At 33.9% G+C, this 22493-nt stretch overlaps 2 protein-coding genes across 2 annotated transcripts; both read right to left on the bottom strand.

Moving 5' to 3' along the window:
* Positions 1-5747: 5747 nt before the first annotated feature.
* Positions 5748-8626, bottom strand: LOC133312125 (laccase-17-like). The gene is made up of 6 exons (XM_061513275.1): positions 8513-8626; positions 8251-8402; positions 7905-8149; positions 7684-7812; positions 6456-7427; positions 5748-5878 (listed from the first exon to the last, which is right to left on the bottom strand). The coding sequence occupies exons 1-6, from the start codon at positions 8624-8626 to the stop codon at positions 5748-5750; spliced, it is 1743 nt and encodes a 580-aa protein (XP_061369259.1).
* Positions 8627-19042: 10416 nt separating this feature from the next.
* Positions 19043-21662, bottom strand: LOC133312109 (laccase-17-like). The gene is made up of 6 exons (XM_061513262.1): positions 21552-21662; positions 21258-21409; positions 20924-21168; positions 20697-20825; positions 19561-20532; positions 19043-19173 (listed from the first exon to the last, which is right to left on the bottom strand). The coding sequence occupies exons 1-6, from the start codon at positions 21660-21662 to the stop codon at positions 19043-19045; spliced, it is 1740 nt and encodes a 579-aa protein (XP_061369246.1).
* Positions 21663-22493: the final 831 nt, after the last annotated feature.

The raw sequence follows: 22493 nt of genomic DNA, 5'->3' as shown, positions 1-22493 counted from the left end.
TCTACAAATTACATTATGTACTCTGGAAATACATAATGTAACCTAGTGTACTTTCGAGTAGGGGTGGTAAACGAGTCAAGGGTCTTTCAGAGACTTTTGGCTAGGCTCGTAAAGGCCTGAGCTCGTTTAATAAAAGCTCGTGTTGGAACCAAGCTTGGACTTGTATAAAAGCTCGTTTAATAAAAAGGCCTCAGGCTCTAATTCAGAAGCTCGACTCTAATTCAGAAGCTCGGCCTTAGAGCCTCCCAGGCTAGCCTAGTATATAAATATTTATTTATACTTTTTATACTACTTGTAATAACTCTCTCTTATCAATTTATTTCACCCCATTTTATTGGTTTAACAGACTTTTTGAATGATTTTGTTCTATATTATGCTATTTGGATATATATTGAATTTATGTATATTTATGGAATTACTAGTGCTGTTCTATATTATCCTTCATCCTCCTTCACACAAACAAACCCACAAAAACTCATTCGTTTGTATCAATTTATTTTTTATTTTATTTATTTTATTTTTATTTTTGTTGGCACTTTTTTTATAATGGGCTAAGATAATATAACCTGTTATCTACCTTCTCTCACTTTAATTTTATTTATTTATTGTAGACTTTGTAAATCATTGCTGCAAATTGGAAGCTAAGGTTTCTATGTGGAAATTGATTTTTTGTGGAATTTTGTTCTCTTATTTTTATTCTTTAACATGCTAACAGGCTAAGACAGGCTTCACACAGACTTTTATTTTTTGTAAATAAACCAGGCCACAGACCAATATTATATTCGTAACAGGTAACAGACTAAGGCCGGTCGGACACGTTTAAATACAGGCTTGGCCCGTTAAGATCAAAGCTCGACTCGGCTCGGCCCGTTAACACCTCTACTTCAGAGAGTATATAGTGTAGTTTGTACTTTGTAAGAGTTTGTAAATAAAAAGTTTGTAAATATAACTCTCCTCTTATTTATTATTTATTTCCCATATAAATACTGTGTATATGAATTTCGGAAACAATCTAAAAATAAATAAAATATTTAAAAAATCGTTTTCATTAGCCTGATCATTCTGTCGTTAATGATTAAAATAATCATTGCTTTGTTTTTCCACGTTAAGTTCCTTTTTTTTCTCAATTTCAAAAAATCACTAATTGTATTAGAATATTGAAAAGTAATTATAACTGTAATTCATTTTATATATTAATAATTTGAAGAAAAACAATTAATTTGAATATTAAAATTTAGGAAATAATTACATATTTATAAAAACATAAACAAGAAATGCATTTTTCAGTTATATAGTAAAACTATGAACTATCACATGGCTACCGTCATGAGAGTTGGGTCATGCATGACCCGTCTGTGAGTACAGTGGTTAGTGCAATATATTAATCTTGACTTAGTAGAATATCATAGGTGTGTTGAAAATTGGGAACCCTTTCTCCACTAGTTGAATATGTCACCCTTTTACTACATGCGAAAAAGTAAATGAGCAAACAATTGAACAAATTTATGCAACCAATCACGGAAAAAACCCTTTGTCGTATTCTAACTTTTGATAAACAATAGAGTTGAATCACTGAATTATAGCGCCACCATTGCCACCATTAACCTAGAATTTTTTTTTATGTGTGCAAATTTAGTGACCAATTTTTTGTTTGTTTTGTAAATAAAGTTTAAATCAACGCTTGAACTCGTTCATAATCTAATTGCTTCCATAACAAGCCGTAGACAATAGTTTGACCAATTATTTCTCTCCCTAAATTTTACCAATCCTCCAAAACAAATATGAGAATATACTTCAGTACATCTATACATCGTCATTCTATTTTATAGTGGTGAATAAAAAAGTCAACACTACCTGTACAAAAGGCAAGCAAAATCACAGTAAAGACCTCGTCTCTAGATATTAACTTATTTGAGAATGTCAGACCTGCAATCAATCATTTCTTTTTATAAAAATGAGAAAGGAAACCAAGGATGAAGAGAGCATGGGAATGAGTACGTGACAGAGGATGAAGAATAGATTTTCTCTCTAATCAATTTACGTTGCTACGTTATTTTAATCATCTCCATACATTGCTACGTTGCTAACTAATATAAGAATAAATATCATTTTTGGTTCCTAACAAAAAATTCGGTCCCCACTTTAGTCCATTATAAAAAAAATTAGCCACTTGGTCTTATGAAATTCAAAGTGGATCCATTTTGGTTTTTTTGAGGGACTAATGTAGGTTTTTTTCGAATTTATGAGGGATCACGATTTTAACTAAATTGATCTACTTTAAATTTTTTAGGGACCTCGAGATTAATTTTTTTTGTAAAGGACTAAAATGGGGACCGTATTTTTTGTTAGGGACTTAAAAAGCAATTTACTCCTAATATATACTGAACCAAGAGATAAATAAAAACCTGCAACCAAAAAAAAAAAAATCAAAAATCTTATGACCGCACTTGTTGGCATTTGCCCGCAAGTGGGTCCGCCACTGATTGATTGACAAAAGAAAATATATCTCTATATATATATATAGGGGGAAGATCCACTTGCCACCAAAAAAGTTTACAACTCTTACAACCAATTTAATCACCGTGATTTCCGTCAATCTAACGGTTATAATTTATTGGAAATTAATAAATGTGACACAATAAATATTATTAATTTATAACCGTTAGATTGACCGAAATCAACGGTGATTAAATTGGTTGTAAGAGTTGTAAACTTTTTTGGTGGTAAGTGGATCTGTTCCCATATATATATATAGAAAAATATTTTCTCATTTTGCTTGAGAATTCAATTTTCATGTTGTGATCTTTCGATTTGCGTACAAAGTTTTTTTTCTCTAATAAATGTGGGATCCACTACTGGTTGAGTCACAATATGAGAATTCAATTCTCATGCAGCATGAGAAAATGAAACTCCTGTATATATATATATATATGTACAACAACGACATGTATATGATTATGATTCCTCACATTTAATACTTTCATCTTTTGTATGGTTATGATTCTTCATATTTAATGCTTTCATATATATATATAGCAAGTATTTAATTGCTGCACGTACACCAAAAATATAAACAGTGTTATTGCGAAGCTGGCACCGCTTACTTCTCAAATAAAAAAATTGGCTACACTCAAGTTTCAGTTTGTTGATCTCACGTCTTCTTTATTTCTCTGAATTTTCAATTTTTTTTTTTGAAAACAGTATTAATAAAAAAAAAAAACAAAGAAAATTCAGAAAAATAAAAGAAGACGTGAGATCAACAAACTGAAACTTGAGGTAGCCAATTTTTTTATTTGAGAAGCAAGCAGTGCCAGCTTCGCAATAACAGAAGTGACGAATTTCGTTCTTTGTTTTTCGTAAACAATTTCGTTCTTTGTTGATTTGTGTGCAAGTGATGTTTAATCAATATTTTCTTTTCCATCTTATTCTATTTTTTATTTATATATTATATTTTATGTGAATGGTTGCAATTCATGAACATGACTATTGAAATTATAATGATATTTTGTTTGTATATTTAAAGAGTTAAAAATTAAACGATAAGTATTGTGTCAATTCTCTATTTTGAAGTGGAGTTCCCTTTCATGTTTGGTGGAGTTTCTGATAAGTTTGCACAATTAAGTCAATGTTTAATGTAGGTGGTGGTTGAATCACATGCAAAACGACCTATTTCAGTATTCCAAAATAAATAAATAAACTCGTACTAGATATTACTTTAAATATTGTAGATTAGCAAATAAGAATTATAAATTATAAAAGGGAAAAATGTGTGTTATTTTAAAGAATGTAAAATTATGTCATTCTAAGAAGAGAGAGAAAGAGATAGATAAAGGAAGAAAAAGAATTGACAAAAAAAAAATAAAAGTGTGGGTCTCACCTCTTTGTGAGAGTGAAAAAATATAAATTATGTCATTTAAAAAAATAAACACTTCTCCCATTATAAAAATTACAAATTTATATAGTACGTAACTGGAAAAAAGAAATACAATTCAAGAACCAAAAACAAACGTGGTTGGTAGAGTGGAAAATAAACAAAATAAGAAACGAAAGGGGTGGTACAGTGAAACAGTTCCAAGCTCTCGAGGACGATATTGACATATGTATTAATATGATTAGTGTTTATAAGATCATGCATGCCAACTGGAGATTGCGAGTATATCCATAAGCTACAAGCAAGATCTAAAATATCAATTTATTTTAGGAAAAAAAATTTGTTATTTTAAATAACATAAGTTCTGTTATTTCACTCTTATAAAGAGGTATAATTTATATCTTTATTTTTTATTCACTTTTTTTTTTTAAGATCTATTTCTTTTTCTCATTTAAAATGATATAATTTTACATCTTTTAAAATAACACATATTTTTCCTTTATTTTATTGCAGTTCTATAGTTTTACTTGTTTGTTCCATACACATATAATTCGACGACAAGGATATTTGTCGATTTTCTTCTTTTGTTTCTCAAGAAAAATGAAAGATATATATTTGTGACGGTTAAAGGTATTTGTATAAATTACTAATAAATTTGAAAAATATTTACTTTATTAATAAATGTGGAAGGGAGGGTGAAAAATAGGGATATTTTTTTAATATCATGGGAATACTGAATTAGAAAAATTGCATACAAGATGAATCCATATCTTTTTTTGTGTATTTCTCATTCAAACCCGGTAATTTACTACTTTGAGAAAGAATGCAGGTGTACTGAAAAAGCGCTCGAAAGATAGATCCATGAATTTGCATAAGAAGAAAATAAAAAGGAAACACAAAGTAGATTGTTATTCATGTAACAAGAAACATAGTTAAAAATCTACCAGATTATGTGTAACCAAAAAAATCTACCAAATTATGGACTTTTGCATTTAACAACTATACTCATCCTTCAATCCCCATGCCTTCCCCAATTGCAATAGTATCTTTACTTTGTATCTTATAGTTATCATAAATCCTCCTATTAGGCCTATAGCTGATCAACTATATATGGTGTAAGTTGTTTATTTATTTTTTGAATTTCGAAAGGTATTTTACACTTTTTGCTTATAAGACTAATCTCTTTTTTATTTTACTTTTTTTTATTTCTTTTTGGGTATCCCAGGATGTCCCCATCCATTTGGACTAGACTAAATTCTCTTTCGTGACATAGAGCATAAAGATTTTTACCATTGACCCTAAGACACTTCGTCTAGGAACGTGACCCTGCTATGTTCTCTTCATGAATAGTGTTCTCTGATTTTAACTTTTAACTTTTGAATTTTTTTAATATTTATATCATTAAGAAATAAAAATAACACATTTATACTAATAAACTTTGAAAAATACTACTCTCATTTTACATGAGGTAGTTATCTCCTTTTCTCTCACTTCGAAAATCGTGCTCCTCCTTTTTTTCCTTTTTTTTTTTGCTTTTAAATAGCGGACCCTACTTGAATTCTCTATGTAACATGAGAGAACTACTCTGATATTACATGAGAGTAATATTACCCATAAACCTTTAATAAAAAAATTCTCATTCAAATTAATGAATTACAATGTCATGGCCTATAGACCACGCATGTTATATAAATAAATTTCTCTTCCGAAGAAAGAAAAAAGGTGCACCCTCAACCTCAAACTCAAGCCTCAATTATCTTTTGATAGAAAAAAAAATTAAAAAATTAAAAAAACTGGTGAAATACAATTGCCCAATGTTGAAATAAAAAGGGGCCAGAATGTTGAAACAAATTGAAGCAATTTCATCATCTTGAAGTTAACACTTGGGAAGATCAGCTGGTGGTGGAAGCAGCTTCTGATTTGGTAGCTTTCCATCCAAAACAACCCAGGCCATCTTAAGACCCCAACTTGTGTGGATTTCCAAGTGACAATGCATGAACCATACCCCTGCACATACAATTAATCATAATTTGCAAGTTTTTTTTTTTTAATTATTATTATTATTATTTTGTTTCATCAAAATGAACCAAAACATTTTTGAACTAAAAAGTAATTTTTTTTTCTAGATGCCCTTTCAGAAGGTCAAATCCTTGGGTCTAATAGCTCGTTTTGGATGAATTTTTTTTTTCTTTTATTTTTTTTAAGAAAAAAAGTACTTTTCGAAAAAAATCTGTTTGGATGCCTGCTTTTAAAAAAAGCAGAAGTCATAAAAAAATCAAAAACTTACTTTTTCAGAAGCTAAAAATTTTAGCTTTTAAAAAAAACAGAAGTCAAGAGCCAATTTTTTTTTTTCAAAAATCAAATATTTTTTAAAAAATCTAAATAGCTGTAACTTTTATAGAAAGTACTTTTAAAATAAAAAAGTGATAAAAATAACTCTCGTAAAAAGCCAATACAAACAAGCTCTAGGTGAGTCCCCGCTATACCAATAACTTTTGGGTAACTAAAATTAAATTTTGATAGTATTAATAAACTATGTGCTAATTAAAGTTTCAAAGTAATATGAAGCATTAATCTAACTAACCTGGATTATCTGCTTGGAATCTAATAGCAACCCATCCACCAGATGGGACACCAACTGTGTTCCTTTCAATAGGATCAACAAGGTTGAAGTTTGCAGGGTCCTTATTTGGATCAAAGTTACCAAAACCTTGGCCAACAACAAAGAAGTTAAAGCCATGCAAATGGAGAGGGTGACTTTCTGCACCAAGAATGCTAGTGTCCTGCATGACAAGCTCCACACTTGTGTTGAAGGGAAGAACCACAACCTTTGTCCCATTGTTCACCATGGTATTGTTTGGTGGGGTGCCAGTATAGTTGAATGGAATCAAAGGACTGGTTGGGAAGTTTGGGGAGTAAACTCCATTGGATTGACCAGTGAAGTGGGCTTGAAGAAGTGCAGTGGTTGGGAGTGTAAATGATACATTGTTCACTGATGCTGAAAACATTGTTCCATTAGGTCCCTGGCAAGTTTTGTTATGTTGGCAGGGACTTGTACCAAGGCCTACTGTGAAGAAAAAGTGTCTATCAACTTTCTGGGGAACATTAGCAGGAAACTGAGCACTTGCTAGGCTTCTGAGTTTGTTGGTGAAATTTGTTGCAAAAGAAGTGTCATTAAGTGCAGGGAGAATAGGTTTGAGGAGAGGAAGCTTTTTCAGTGAAGCAGATGAATGGTGAGTATTTGGTGGGGTTTTATATTCTAGAATACCAGCAACAGTTGAGTTATCAAAAGTGCCAAGGCCAGTCACATATGGTCTAGCAGTCATTAAGAATGTGGCATTGGGGTAGTGAGACTTTGTCTTTAGAAGAACATTAGTGGTTTGGCCAGGGGTAATAAGGATGGTGTTAGTCACAAAAGGTTTTACATAAACTGCATCTGCTTCAACAACTGTGAGGGTATGATTTGCAATGCTGAAGAATAGTTCATCATTTAGTGCCGCATTGATCAAACGTAGCAGGTAAATCTTCCCTGGCTTCACCTTCAGCTTGAATGTATCTGTGAACAATGACATCTTAATTAGAATCAAGGCATATTGCTGATACCATTTCATAAGAAGTCTATCATTTCTAATAGTTTTATGCTAATGCAGAAATTTGTGCCTAAAATTGTGAATGCTTTCTTTAAGGCAGCACTTGATGAGTGCCAATTGTTATAAGTGAAAAAAGCTTCATAATTGTAGTATTATTATTTTTCAATCTTCTAGGAACTGGTGACAATTTCTAAAACATGTAGATTAATTAGCACTTGATACCTTTGTTTGAGCAGTTATACAATGGCCCTGGAAGTCCATTAATAGTGTAGGCATCAGAGACATTAGGTCCTCCACCTGTTTGCAAGGCTTGGGTTATAACTGCCTCAGGATCTGTATTCCACCATTCTCCTATAAAAATTTTTTTTGTCACACAACATGATTAGTTTATGCAAATTAAGAAATGGGTAGTCCAAAGTTCAATCCTTTAGTAAATTCATTACCAAATATGATAGGAACTTCCTTATGGGGTTTTGCAAAAGGGTATTGAGCATTGTGCTTAGGAAGAATGATGATAGGACCATAGATAGTTGATCTTAACCAAGATATGTGAGCATGCCAAAACAGTGTTCCTCTCTGGCCAATAATGGTGTAATTGTAAACATAACTTTGACCTGTTTGGATGGGACATTGAGTCACATATGCTGGTCCATCAGCCCACCCTGATTGAAGCTGTCTAATGCCATGCCTATTTGACAAAAATTACTTTTAGGCTCAAAGCTTAACAAAGTCACTACAATTATTCTTCTAGCAATTTTTGTTTTCTCTTGCAAATTGAATGGCCATTACCAGTGAATAGTGATGTTGTTCTGCACATTGTTAACCACTTTGATAAGAAGACGGTCTCCCTCTCTTGCAACAATACGAGGTCCAGGAAACTGACCATTCACTGTCACCATGCTCTTTGTGTGGCACAGTCTTGTCACATTTTGGTTCCTTATCTGTGGCAGTAACCTCAATTTGTTACATACAGAGAGAAAACAATGTAGTAAAAGAAAATCACCAAAGAAAAGTTAAATTCAAAAGGGTACTGAGTCTTTTAAGGAATTACATCAAAGTGGTAGTGTCTGGTGGTGCCAGCAAGTGCAAGCTCAAATATACAAAAATTAATAAATGACAAAAAGAATAGTGGGATTTGAAGTGATGAAAAAAGGGAAACACCCATATTTGTATTTGAATGAGTGAAGGATGAACTTGAAACTGTTAAACTTTTTGAGTTTGAACTGTGTTGATGGAATGGGACAAAATGGTAGTCTATATATATAGGAGTGAAATGATGTGGTGGTTTGATTAGGTGATGCAATATAATCTGATTCAAAGAGAAGATGAAATCAACATTGCTGTGTTTTAACGTGAATAGTTGTTAGAACAACTTTAGAGTAATGTCAAAGACATTCCATTTAGTTTGACCTCCTTCTTGTGCAAGTCAAAGTCCTTAACAAAATTCTATTGTTCTGATTATTAAAGCTGCATATCATATTCATGGTTTGTTTGAAACACTGTTGTGTATGCAAGATGGCATCTGAAAGGAACTGAAGATTGAGTGGATCATTGGTCAGATGTAACTCTCTACCAATGTACTTGTTGCCAAAGTAATAGAGTTTCTATCTAATCTGTCACTTCAGAGTTCAGGGCCAGATATTGGTGTCATATTTTTATATTACCATAAAACAGAATTTGCATGAAATATAGCTGAAATTCAGTAGAAATTAATGATTTTCTTCAACTAGAGAGAATTATAGAAATATAACAAGATTAATGGTTATGTGTGCATGGAAATATTGAAAAAAAAAACAAAGATGAATATTACGTTAATTAGTTTGTTCAGTTGGTGATTAGGTAGGTGATTGTGATTACGTTAGATGATTGGTTACATCTCTACAAGGCACATTGTGGCTCCATCGTAATTACATTTTTCATTCCATTAATTTTCTGATTCTTCTCTCATCGCTTTTCTCTCAAATTAGCATCTCTCTTACCATGTTTTCAACAATCAATTTTGCAAACATGAAATTCATACATTAAATAACAAAACAAAGGCCATGTAACATGTTTCATTTTAAAATTAACTATTTATTCTGTTTCTGTGTTCTGAAATCCAGTTTTGATATATTACTCATAACAAGTCTTATTTTTTTTTTTAAGTATTAACTCATAACAAGTCTTAATTGTATGGATAGGTGTATATAAATTATTTGTGAATAAATGATTTTATTGTTCATTAATTTGAATTGAGTTGGATCACTTGATAAGATTGAAGAACACTGACAAAAGGATTTTGGGTTTAAATCTTCTTTGTGGTCTTTTAATAGTACTCATCCATATGTATTATTGTAAATTCTCATTTAAACTTGTAGCATGTCTTGACTTTTAAAGTAGGATAAAATTAATATTATGTAGCATGATATAAAATTTTTTACTTGGTTTCCGCACCAGTATTTTTTATTTTTTGTTTTTATTATATGTGTAGGACCCACGTACAATTTTGTTTGAGTAGAAAAAATTATTTAAATTATGTTACCTGATGTTAACTTTATCCTTTAAAGTAAGGCCACAAACCTCTGAAAATATTGAGCATAAAAATACAATGACACTATGCCCAAAAGACAAGAAAAAAGATGCAAATTAAACTAAGCCCAAACTGGCAACATCCCATCACACCAGATAGGTGAATGCATTAATATTAAAATAAAAGTTAATGGTAAAATGTTAAATATACAATGATTTTCTCTTTTTTATGTTTGACACGATGTGTCACATTTTTGTTTTCGATTGTCTTTCAACTCACTATTTCGTAACAGAGTGAATATAACAAACAACATAGAAGGTACAACTTTATTGGGATATACGTTACCTAACAAAAATTAATTTCTTTTATATAAATAAAAATTGAACACATGATCTATTACAATATGATAACAAAAACTAAAGAAGAGCTAATTGCCACACTGCTACACTTGAAATTATTTAAATATTTACGGTGTTTTTTTTTCCCGCTCTTGATGTGAGATACCCAAAACGTGACCAGTGGTGGAGCCAAGTGTTGCAGGGTGTGGTCTCGGCCCGAACTAAATTTTAATAAATTGTACTTATTATGTATAATTATATAATTAATTATAATTTGACCAGATTAAAATTGTAATTTGACTCGGGCTAAAATTTATAATTTGATCCTATCTGAAACTTAAAATATTTTTGATAAAATATTTACCGGTCAGAAATAGTGTAATTTGTAAAAATTTGTAAAAAAAAGATTGTAAACACATCATTCCCCTTTATATATATGGGTTTACATTTCTGCAGTTGTTGTACGTGCAACAATCAAATACTTGCCATATATATACTTGAAAACATTAAATGCAGAGAACTATAACCATACAAAGGATGAAAGCTGAAAAGGTTTGCAATACATAAGGAAAAAAAGAGAAAATTTATTTAGTTAGCTTCCGGATTAATTAAGTTGAGCATGCTGCGCTTACTATCATAAGAATGTTAATTAACCGGCTGCAGACGGGGCGTTACAAAAGCATTAAATGTGAGAAATCATAACCATACATCTGTCGTTGTTGTACGTAAAGCGGATGCAAAAATAATTTTACACACACACACACATTACATATATATCGAAAAACATTTCTACAGCCACTTTAAATAAGGTTGTCTACAGCTATCCCTTTTTAACTAAGTATGACCGGTCATACATAAAAATTTCATTTTCTCTCTCCGCCACGTTAGTCGACAGTGTCTGAGGAGAGAGAAAAAAGAACAGCTTTATTTTTATAACTATGTATGATAGGTCATACTTAGTTAAAAAGGGGTAACTGTAGATAACCTTATCTAAAGTGGCTGTAGAAATATTTTTTCCATATATATATATATATATAGAGTTTACCGGATGTACAGTGACTGCATTTAAAGATTAGTGCAGTCATATAAAACTACGTCATTTTATAGTGTGAAAGCATAAAATATTGGGAATTATAACCATACAAAAGTTAAAATAAATGTAAATCATTAAATATAGAGAATCATAATCATACAAAGATAGAAATGAATATAATATTTCCATTTTCTACAATTAATTTTGGAAGAGAATTTTTTCTTTATCTCACCCAAAACGACGTAGTTTTTAGGTGACTGCACCGATACTTATATGCAGCCACATTATAAATCATTTTGCCATATATATATATAATCATTTCTGCAGCCGCTTTATGTACAACAACGACAGATGTATGGTTATGATTCCCCACGTTTAATGCTTTCATCATTTGTATGGTTATGATTCCTCGCATTTAATGCTTTCACGTATATATATGGCAAGTATTTAATTGTTGCACGTACAACAGCTGCAGAAATATAAACCTTATATATATATATATATATATATATATATATATATATATATATATATGGGCAGAATTCTTTGACACCGGTATCAAACTTTAAAATATGACACCAAAATTTAACCGTTAATTTTCATCAATTAAACTTATTAATTAATTATGAATTCCCAATAAATGATAATCGTTCATTGGCGGAAATCAACAATTAGGATTTGATGTCAAATTTCAAAGTTTAGCACCGGGGTCAAAGGATCCTCTCTCTCACACACACACACACACACACACATATATATATGGGATTGGTTATTCTACCTACCATCTTTTCTGCCTACCTTTGTCTACCATTTTAAAACACTATTAGATCAGAATCTTAACTAACATTTATCTTTCTCTTTCTTCTTAAGATTCTGATCTAACGGTGTTGGAAGGTGGTAGGTAAAGGTAGACGGAAAAATGGTAGGTAGAATATCCTACCCCTATATATATATATGAGCTTTTTGTTTCTCAAGCTGCTTGAGATAACTTTATTTCCGGCAACTAAGGTTGTGCATGACATCCTTCCCGGAATCAATTTTTTCTTTTATTTTTTCCCGAGAATAGAAATGGATAGAAAACGCGTTTGGTAAAACCAGTTTATTTTTTTGTTCTCGGGATGAATCAGATTAATTTTTGTGCTGGGGAATAGGAAAAAGAATCTTTTTTTTTTTTGCTTTTTTGTTCCCGAGCACAAAATGAGAAACATTTATTTCTCTCAATTACTTTCCACCACTATCATCATCATCATCATCACCACCATCTTCCCCATGACGACGATGATGATGACGATGCCACCGCCACCATCACAACAACCACCACCACCACCGCCGCCACCACTACATCACTGTCACCGCAGCCACCGCTACCACTACCATCAGCGTTACCACCACCTCGACGCAACCACTTCCACCACCGTCACTAACCACCACTATCATCGCCGCAACCACTGCCATTACCACCACCACTATCACTAACCACCACTACCATCGTCGCAGCCACTGCCATCACCACCATTGTCGCCATCGCCACCATTACCATCACCACCACTACAACCACCATCGCCATCACCACGCCATTGCCACCACCATGATGCCACCACTTCCACCACCATCATTAACCACTACTACCATCGCCGCAGCCACTATCACTGCCATCACCACCACCACCACCGTACCCAACCGCTACCACCATCGCCGTAGCCACTGCCATCACCACCACCACCACCACCACCACCACCACCATCGCCACAGCCACTGCCATCACCGCCGTCGCCACCATTACCATCATCGTCACCACCACCACCACCATCACCATTACCACGCCATTGCCATCACCACGACGCCACCACTTCCACCACCGTCACTAACCACTACTATTATCGCCGCAGCCACTGCCATTGCCACCACCACCGCCGCAGCCACTGCATCACCACCACCATCACCGTCACCAACTACCACCACCTTGGTGGAGTGAGATATTGCTTGTGGAAGGGGAAAAAATTTAACATTGGTGGAGCTTGAGGTGGAGTCTTCCATTCTTGTGGTTTGGTACCCTCACCTTAGACCATTGTGGTAAGTTTTCCATCCATTTTGGTTAATTTGAATAAGGTGCATCTTTAGGGTTTTATTTTGAGAAATGCATGAATAGTGGGGTGTGTTAGAGTGAGATTGAAGTTAAACTCCTTTGTAAAAGTTGTTAGGAATGATAAATAAACGGTAGAAGTGAAGTTAGTTTGTCATTTGATGTAGTTTCAATATTTGGGGAATATTTATGCTTGAAATGTTGAGTTTCTTGCATTATTGAGCCATGGTTTGCTTGGATGATTGATTGTGTCCCTTGTGGTGATAGGATTGAGCCTTGTGGACCAACATTGAAGGACCAACCATTGGAGGAAGCCATGGAGCTTGACTAGCTCATTGAGATTAGTAAGTTCATGCCTCAGTTGTGGGGTGAATTTGATTGTTTGGTTGATGAATATCGATATATTCTTGGATACAATAGATTGATTGCATTACTCCTTGCGTAGGTGTTTGTTTGTGAGATTATTGGTATTGTTGTAAAGCCAGGTTGATTGCTCATTGGTAGTGAACAAAGGTTGAGATTGGAAGCGAACAAAGGTTGAGATTGGAAGCAATTGAGATAAGCCTTCGAACCTTGGGAATTGATCCCTTAATTGTTCCACCAAGCCCTAAATTGGTAGTGGTTGTTGATAGTGTATGTAAATGAAATAAAGTAGTTTAATGCTTTGTTATACGTATGTGTATGCACTGGGTGTGGCCTAAGATAGTGTTTCCCTATGTTTGTATGTTGCATGACAATGCGTAATTCATACCTAGCATCTGGGTATCCTTAGGACAACATGAGAGCTCGAGGGATGTCTCCTAGAGATGTTTTTACACACTGCATGAATGTGTGTTTACTGCATTATTTACTAATTATTGCTATTAAACTGTGAGTGAACTATGGGGTGGAGAAATGCCCCAAGGTGTAACATCCCCGTCTCGAGCCGATTCAGTTAACACATATATGATACTAAACATAAACAGTGGAAGACTTAACGTACAAAAATACGAGCTAGCTTTTTCTTTTTCTCTCATCTAATTCACATGATATATAATAATGCACAACTCTTTCTAGTTTACAGTCTATTTGGCAATAACGAAAATCGGACAGAGTAACAGCTGAAAACTGGACAACTGGGATTTATAAATCCCACTCAAAAAGTATCCTGATAAACAGTTTATACAATTCATGAATTACAGAATATCAGATGTCCATCACAGATAACATACCCATTTATAGGCTCATACATAAATTGACTTCGTGCCACTAAGTCTATCAACACGCATAATCAACAACTAGACATATAACTGAATACTACATCATAATATAGACATACCTGAATACACAATTATACATGCATCAAATTGAAAACATGTACAAGACATATACAGGCCATATATACAATCCAAAATATCAGTAGTCTAAAGCTACTCAAAATTCGGTCCGTCGCAACCCCTCTAGCCACGAGTCATGTCCCTGCCTCATGAGGGCTCACCAGGAATCTGAAAACCTGAAATAATGTCCCAAAACGGGGTGAGATAACAAATTTCAATAAGCTCAAGGTTTATAGAGCATTCTACATACCCTGGGCCCACCCCAGCATGAAAGTCAGATATAGAGTATACAAGATATCATATAACAGATAGCATAACTGAACAAACCATATATACATATCTTATCAGAGGTGTACACAGTCATTCCCAAGGGAGGACCCCAAGCGAAAATCAGCGCACGTGTTTCCAAGGGAGAACCCCGAGCAGAACCAACCATATATTAGAGGTATACACAGTTAGTCCCAAGGGAAGACCCCAAGCAGACATCAGTGTACGTAGAATCAATGGCCAAAGATCATTACAGAAATCACATCAGAACAAAACATATCATATTATCATATAGCTCTATATGAATGCATCTATACAAAGCATTAAATACAAACATACAATCCAACCATAGTCCACTAACCATGGTGGAGCACACAAGTAAGAATATACTCCTTAAATATAGAGCTTACATCTTGAAGCTTTATCAATTTGCTCACTTGTAACACAAGTTACTTATTTAGCTCCAAAGAAATCCAAAGACTCTCAGTCCCTAGGCACATCTAGAGAAAGAATCCAAAACAAAACTCAATAAAATGCTACAATGTCATGTAATTACAAGACATACACTTTATTGTTTACTTTCATTTCTTTACATTTATGCCAATCATATGCCAGTTCATAAGTCCAGACCACAATCTTTAAGCTCTCTTATTAGACCATTTAAGGATGATTACTCACACAACAAGCAACCGCCTTGGTTCATATTTATATAGGGTCTTAGAATGACCCAACCAAGCTTCTAAAATACTCTTTACAACTTTTAACAACATAGACCTATTTTTGCTCACAAAGTCGATGGAACACATACAAATGAGCCAATATGTCTCTCATTATTTCTTAAGCCATTTCACTTCAAAATCATACCAATGCCATGCCTTGGAACCTAAACACATCATCAATATAATTTTTAACATAATCAACCCTCAAATAACCTTATAGGCCGAATTCAATGAGGAGGGTTTTCCAAAGTATTATTTTTCATACTTTCAATTTAATCACTCAATTCACACTTCCACATACATATAACCTTCACAAATTATGCAATTTAATTTTTGCACTCCAAACCCCTATTATCACTACATGGCCGAACTTAGGGAGAAAGCCAATGGGATTTTTTTTTCAATTTTTATACACACATTCATGCTTATTTAACACTATTACTTCATAAACCATATTAATTCATCATCAATTTCAAATTTCCAACTCAATAATTTTCCACCAAATATGCTCATAATATTCAAAACTCAAATCGTGACATTTAAACTATTGGAATAAGAATCTCTTATCTCAAATCACCTATACAAGGCTTGGAGAACAAAACCCAAGCTTGGTTCCACCAAAAATCCAATTCTCTCACTAGGATGAATAGTGACCGAAATTTGAGAAGAATAGAACTCTTCACACAAGCCTTTTCAGCCCAAACAAATGGGTGGGATGGATTCACATTGATTTCTACTTAAAGTTTCGTGTGTGGCACTTTGTATTTTGGTGATTATTTGAGTGAGAATCAAAGGAAGAAGAAAACTTGAAGCCAAGCTTCCATGGAGCAGGGAGAGAGAGAGAAGAGGGTGGGTTTTGATTTGGAATAGGGACTTAGGAAGAAAACTTAAGTTTATGATGATGTGTAATCTTTTACCGGTTGTTTTCGCTCACTTAATTTCACTTAAATTAACCCGGCATTAACTTAAAGCTACGAACATATTTTTAATTTTCTGAACTCATTTACATTATTTTTTATTCCCAAAGGAATAGTATTTTAAATTCACAGTATGGTTTCTGTACCATTTTTGACGAAATGCACTGTGAATAACCAATTGTGCACTGTTTACACACGAAGCTGTAAAACTTATAAACTTAACACTTTTGGTCTAAAAATGACTTGTTTAGCATATACTGGACTTCTTTAATCTTATTTCATCAATTATTTAGTTCTGGCCTCTAGCGGTACAAAATACCTGGCAGAAACACTATTCATGAGATTTACACAGAAAAGTGGCAGACTATACAATTTTTCGTTCCGAACTGATATTTGGCATCAGAATTTCCAAATTAGGTCTCTAAACTCATTTTTCTCATTCAAAGCTCTACCGGTTGATTCACAACAATGCAAATCATCTGGCAGAATGCACTGTTCATGACCTAGTCATGATTACAGTCAAAATACTCAAAATCACGTTCTGAATCTAATTATGACATTTAAATCCTTAAATTAAATCTGTAATTAAGATTTACCAGATAGGGTCATTATACAAGGACCCCTGGTTTACTGAGGTATATTCGTATATCTCATCCATGTTATGGGGACTCCCTTTTAGGTACAGATGCTGCAGGAGGCTCTGGTGGCAAGTGGCCATACTTGGATTAGATTGATACATACAGATATTGCATTATTTTAGTTATGCATGTCATTTAGTAGTTCCTATGTATAGGATTTATATTTGAAAGCCATTTGATATATGTACATCATGCTTTATTTTGGTGGACTTAGTCTATACTCATCTCCTTTGGTGTCTCTTGTTGTTCATGGGAGCTAAGGATTTGATTATAGTATTTTGTAACTAAGTCTCATGGTTATGTATTAAAGACATTTAGATATTGTGTAATGTTGTACTTATGGTATATATGATAGAAGGGCATAGATGCCTATTTGGATATCATTGAGTCTTGAAATAGCTAAGAATCATGTATTGAAGTGGTTGTATAATGTCTATAAGGTGAAAGGAAACCTCTGGGGTTGAGAATCAATGTAAATATAAAGTTATCATGTCTTGTTGTCCATTTTTCATATCATATATGATAGATTTGGACCCTTGTGTCTAATGGAAGTTATAAATCTTTTTCTTAGCTTTCCAACGAGACTAAGATTGCGGCAATCGGATAAGTATAACTCAAGTTATTGGCAAAATACTAAGGTGGGGTGAAATCTCCAGATCCGTGGTGTTGTGAGTGTCAACGTTGGCGCTGACAGCGCGGGAAGATGCGAAGAAGCCAGTGTTATCGCGCTACCAGCGCGGGTTTCGCGCTGTCAGCGCGGGACCCCTGTGAAATTCAGCACCATTTTCTTCAAAAATTCACTACTTGAGCTACGGTGCTCCGAATTGAGCGCGATTTGAACCAACGCGTAGCTAACGAAGAGATCTATAACCTATGGGGAGATGAGGACCATAAAAGTAGTATAAAATTCCATGTGTAACTAAAGAGTGAAGGTGTTTAGTGTTGAACATCAATAAAATTGAGTTTTTAAGCCTTGTTGGTCTAAAAGGACTACTTGGCACACTATGGTAGCAACATATTGTCTAAATAAAATTACATTAAGTGTTCCACACATAGTTTAAGTTATGATTACAGTTATTGGAATTGTTTTAATTACGGAATTGATTTTAAACATAAATGTTTATAATTAAAAAGTAAAAAGTTTATATGTACTTTAATTCAATTGCTGTGATTGTAATTGTTAAAAATATAAGTTTTAATTTTAAACTTATTTGAAAGGTTGTTGTTTACTAGTATTTGTAGATAGCTCCTGTAAATAGGAGTTAGTTTTGATTTAAACAATCTGTATAATTTGTTAGGATTTTTTTGTATCTTTGATCTGATCATGGATCATTTTTTCTGTATTTAAACACCATTGCTATGGTGCAGAAACATAATGAAAGCAAGTACATATTTTGACAGTAACTGCGTTTAATGTCATACGTAATGTTAACATACCGGTTCTAGAACGGGGTGTTACATGCATTTTCATTTTCATGGTATAATATTTAGATTTAGAGAAAAGAATGCTCAAATATTTCTGATAATTAAAACCATATAATCCTCATTGAAATGAAAGAATATTACAACTTAGAAACAAATTTGTTATTGTAGACGCATCTTAACATATTCCACCCTTTCGCCTCATCATCGGAAGGAATGAGAAAAAATGGAACTAGAGATAATCAGTTAGTCCACGAAGAATGCCAAAAAGGGCCATTTAAACTCGGGGGGAAAAAACAACGGATTCAAAATGTTAAGACCGCAAATTGTAGGGAATATTTAACACATGGGAAGATCAGTAGGTGGTGGAAGCAGTTTCTGATGTGGAAGCTTTCCATCTAATACAACCCAAGCCATCCTTAAACCCCAGCTCGTGTGAATTTCAAGATGACAATGCATGAACCATACCCCTGCTCACATAATTTACATTATAATCCGTAAGTTCAAATCAAATCACCAAAACAATGAAAAAAAATTTAGCCCTCTTATGTCCAGTATCTTTTATTATGTGTTTGTTGGTGTTTTAATTCGATATTATATTTGCAGAGTATTGCATGCCATATTATTGCTAATTAGATAAATCTTGTGAGAATTATCATTCCTCAATTTTAATATAATATGCATGGTTTTGATTAGCAAAAATAATTTTCTTTTGACTTGTTTAAGGTTGAATTAAAATGTAAATTTATCACAACTAAGTTGGACAAAGTAGCCATTTTTTATGGTGAATGACAAAGTGGTGGTTTCAAATAGCTATTGTATTGCAAAATGGTAACAAGAGATGTTATTAATCATACCTGGGTTATCAGCCAAGAAACGAATGGCGACCCATCCACCAGAAGGGACTCCCACTGTGTTTCTTTCAATTGGGTCAACAAGATTGAAGTTTGCAGGGTCCTTATTTGGATCAAAGTTTCCAAATCCTTGGCCAACAACAAAGAAGTTAAAACCATGCAAATGGAGAGGGTGACTTTCAGCACCAAGAATGCTGGTGTCCTGCATCACAAGTTCTACACTTGTGTTGAATGGAAGGACCACCAACTTTGTCCCATTGCTCACCATTGTGTTATTTGGTGGATTTCCTGTATAGTTGAATGGAATCAATGGACTACTTGGAAAGTTTGGTGAGTAAACTTCATTGGATTGACCAAAGAAGTGGGCTTGAAGAAGAGCAGTTGTTGGGAGTGTGAAAGATACATTATTCACTGATGCTGCAAACTTTGTTCCATTTGGTCCTTGACATGTTTTGTTATGCTGGCAGGGATTTGTACCAAGTCCTACTGTGAAGAAAAATTGTCTATCAACTTTCAAGGGAACATTAGCAGGAAACTGAGAGCTTGCAAGGCTACGAAGCTTGCTGGTGAAAGTTGTTGCAAAAGAAGTGTCATTAAGGGCAGGGAGGATTGGCTTGAAGAGTAAGAGCTTTTTCATTGAAGTTGTTGAATGAAGAGAGTTTGATGGAACTTCATATTCAAGGATACCAGCAACAGTTGAGTTGTCAAAAGTGCCCTGGCCAGTAACATATGGTGTAGCACTCATGAAGAATGTGGCATTGGGGTAGTAGGATTTGGTTTTGAGAAGAATATTAGTGGTTTGTCCTGGGGCAATCAGAATAGTGTCTGTCTCAAATGGTTTAACATAAATTGCATCTACTGCAACGACTGTGAGGGTATGGTTTGCAATGCTGAAGAAGAGTTCATCATTGAGTGCAGCATTGATCAAACGGAGAAGGTATGTCTTCCCAAGCTTGACCTTTAGCTTGAATGTGTCTGCAAAAGACCAATAATTTTCATATAGAATCAAAACATATCCAATTTTAATTCATAAGGATGTGGTTAAGTGTTACTCTTCATAATTTTAGGAATTTAGCCACTAGTAACCACATAACATGGGGTATTCTTAAGTTACTTTTTTTTTTATTATCACTTGATACCTTTAGCAGAGCAGTTATATAATGGCCCTGGAAGTCCATTAATAGTGTAGGCATCAGAGACATTTGGTCCTCCACCTGTTTGCAATGCTTGTTTTATGACAGCCTCAGGATCTGCATTCCACCATTCTCCTGAAAAATGTTATTAATATATCAAAGTAAGGTCAGTGCTTAATACATGCAGGTAATATTGGTGAACTATGGTATGGTGTCAATCACTTTCTCATTACCAAAGGTGATGGGAACTTCCTTGTAAGGTTTGGTAAAAGGATATGGAACTCCATGCTTTGGAAGAATGATGAGAGGACCATAGACAGAAGATCTTAACCAAGAAATGTGAGCATGCCAGAAGAGAGTGCCTCTTTGGCCAACGATGGTGTAATTGTAGACATAACTTTGGCCTGTTTGAATAGGGCACTGAGTCACATATGCAGGTCCATCAGCCCATCCTGATTGAAGCTGTCTAATGCCATGCCTATTTGGAACATAACCAAGTATTTTCAACACATGAAAGTTCAATTTACAAATTATGTTCAATTTCTTTTGTAAACTAAATTATTTTACCAATGGATGGAGATGTTGTTGTGTACATGGTTAACCACTTTGATAAGAAGACGATCACCCTCCCTAGCAACAATGCGTGGCCCAGGAAACTGACCATTAACTGTGACCATGCTCTTTGTGTGGCATAGTCTTGATACATTTTGGTACTTTATCTGCATCACAAAACCAAGCCATTAGATACAAAGCAAACAGATACATGTGAAAATAAACTAAAAGAATGTGAAATGTAAATGGTTTAATTTTGAAAAATAAGGTAGCTTTAAGATAAAGGTATCAAGTCCTTTAGAGATGTACATCAAAATGGTAGTGCCTTGTAATGCCACCATGTGCAAGCTGAGGGATGGTGATCAAAGAGAAGAGAAGCATTGCTGAAAATAGAAACGATTGAAGAAGTGGAAGGCCCATATTTATGAGTTGTAGAGAGTGCAAGAGAGAAAATGTGATATTTAATACACAGTTTGTTTGAGTTTGAACTGTGGATGCAACAGAGCTCATTGGTAGTGCAATTTATAGATGAATGATAGCATGTGGTTGTTGCAATATTATCTGTTTCAAAGAGAAGCTAAACTCTATAAGATGTTCATGTGCTTTTTATTGAGTTTTTTAATGAGTTCAGTTGTTAGAACAACTCTGGAGTGGTGTCCAAGACAATCATTCACCTTGATCGTTTGACCTCCTTCCTGCAGAAATCAAACCTTTGCAAAATTTGCTCCTTTTAATATTGTTCTCGCAAAACTCATTTACAGTATATTTTACCCACCTTTTTGTGCATGAAAAATGACATTTGAAAAGTAGTCAAGTGAGGGTGTTCAAGTAAAAAGGAACTTCGACTATAATTGAAATTATTAAAGTAATCTTCATTTAACGGTTTAAGTTTTTAGGTTAAAATTATTCTTTACATAATATTAGAGTCTCGATGTCACGTTACCGCTTCCATTTAATTAATAGGGAAGGATATTGTGACAACCAAGTTGTGTTACTACCAAGTGACTACCAATTAATCTCACCGTTAGATCGATTATGTTGATTCAACGGTTATATTTATTTTCATCTTTCTATGTTTATGATTTTCCATATTTAAAGTGAAAGCATTAAATATGGGAAATCATAACCATACAAAGGTGGAAATAAATATAAAGTATTAAATTTGGAAAATCATGACCATACAAAGATGGAAATAAATATAACTGTTGGATCAACATAATCGATCTAACGGTGAGATTAATTGGTAGTCAC

Source organism: Gastrolobium bilobum, unplaced genomic scaffold, assembly GCF_033153095.1.
Source record: "Gastrolobium bilobum isolate Gb01-03AN ecotype WA unplaced genomic scaffold, APGP_CSIRO_Gbil_v1 utg11508, whole genome shotgun sequence".
NCBI classification, from domain to species: Eukaryota; Viridiplantae; Streptophyta; class Magnoliopsida; order Fabales; family Fabaceae; genus Gastrolobium; species Gastrolobium bilobum.
This window is presented reverse-complemented; position numbering and strand designations above follow the sequence as displayed.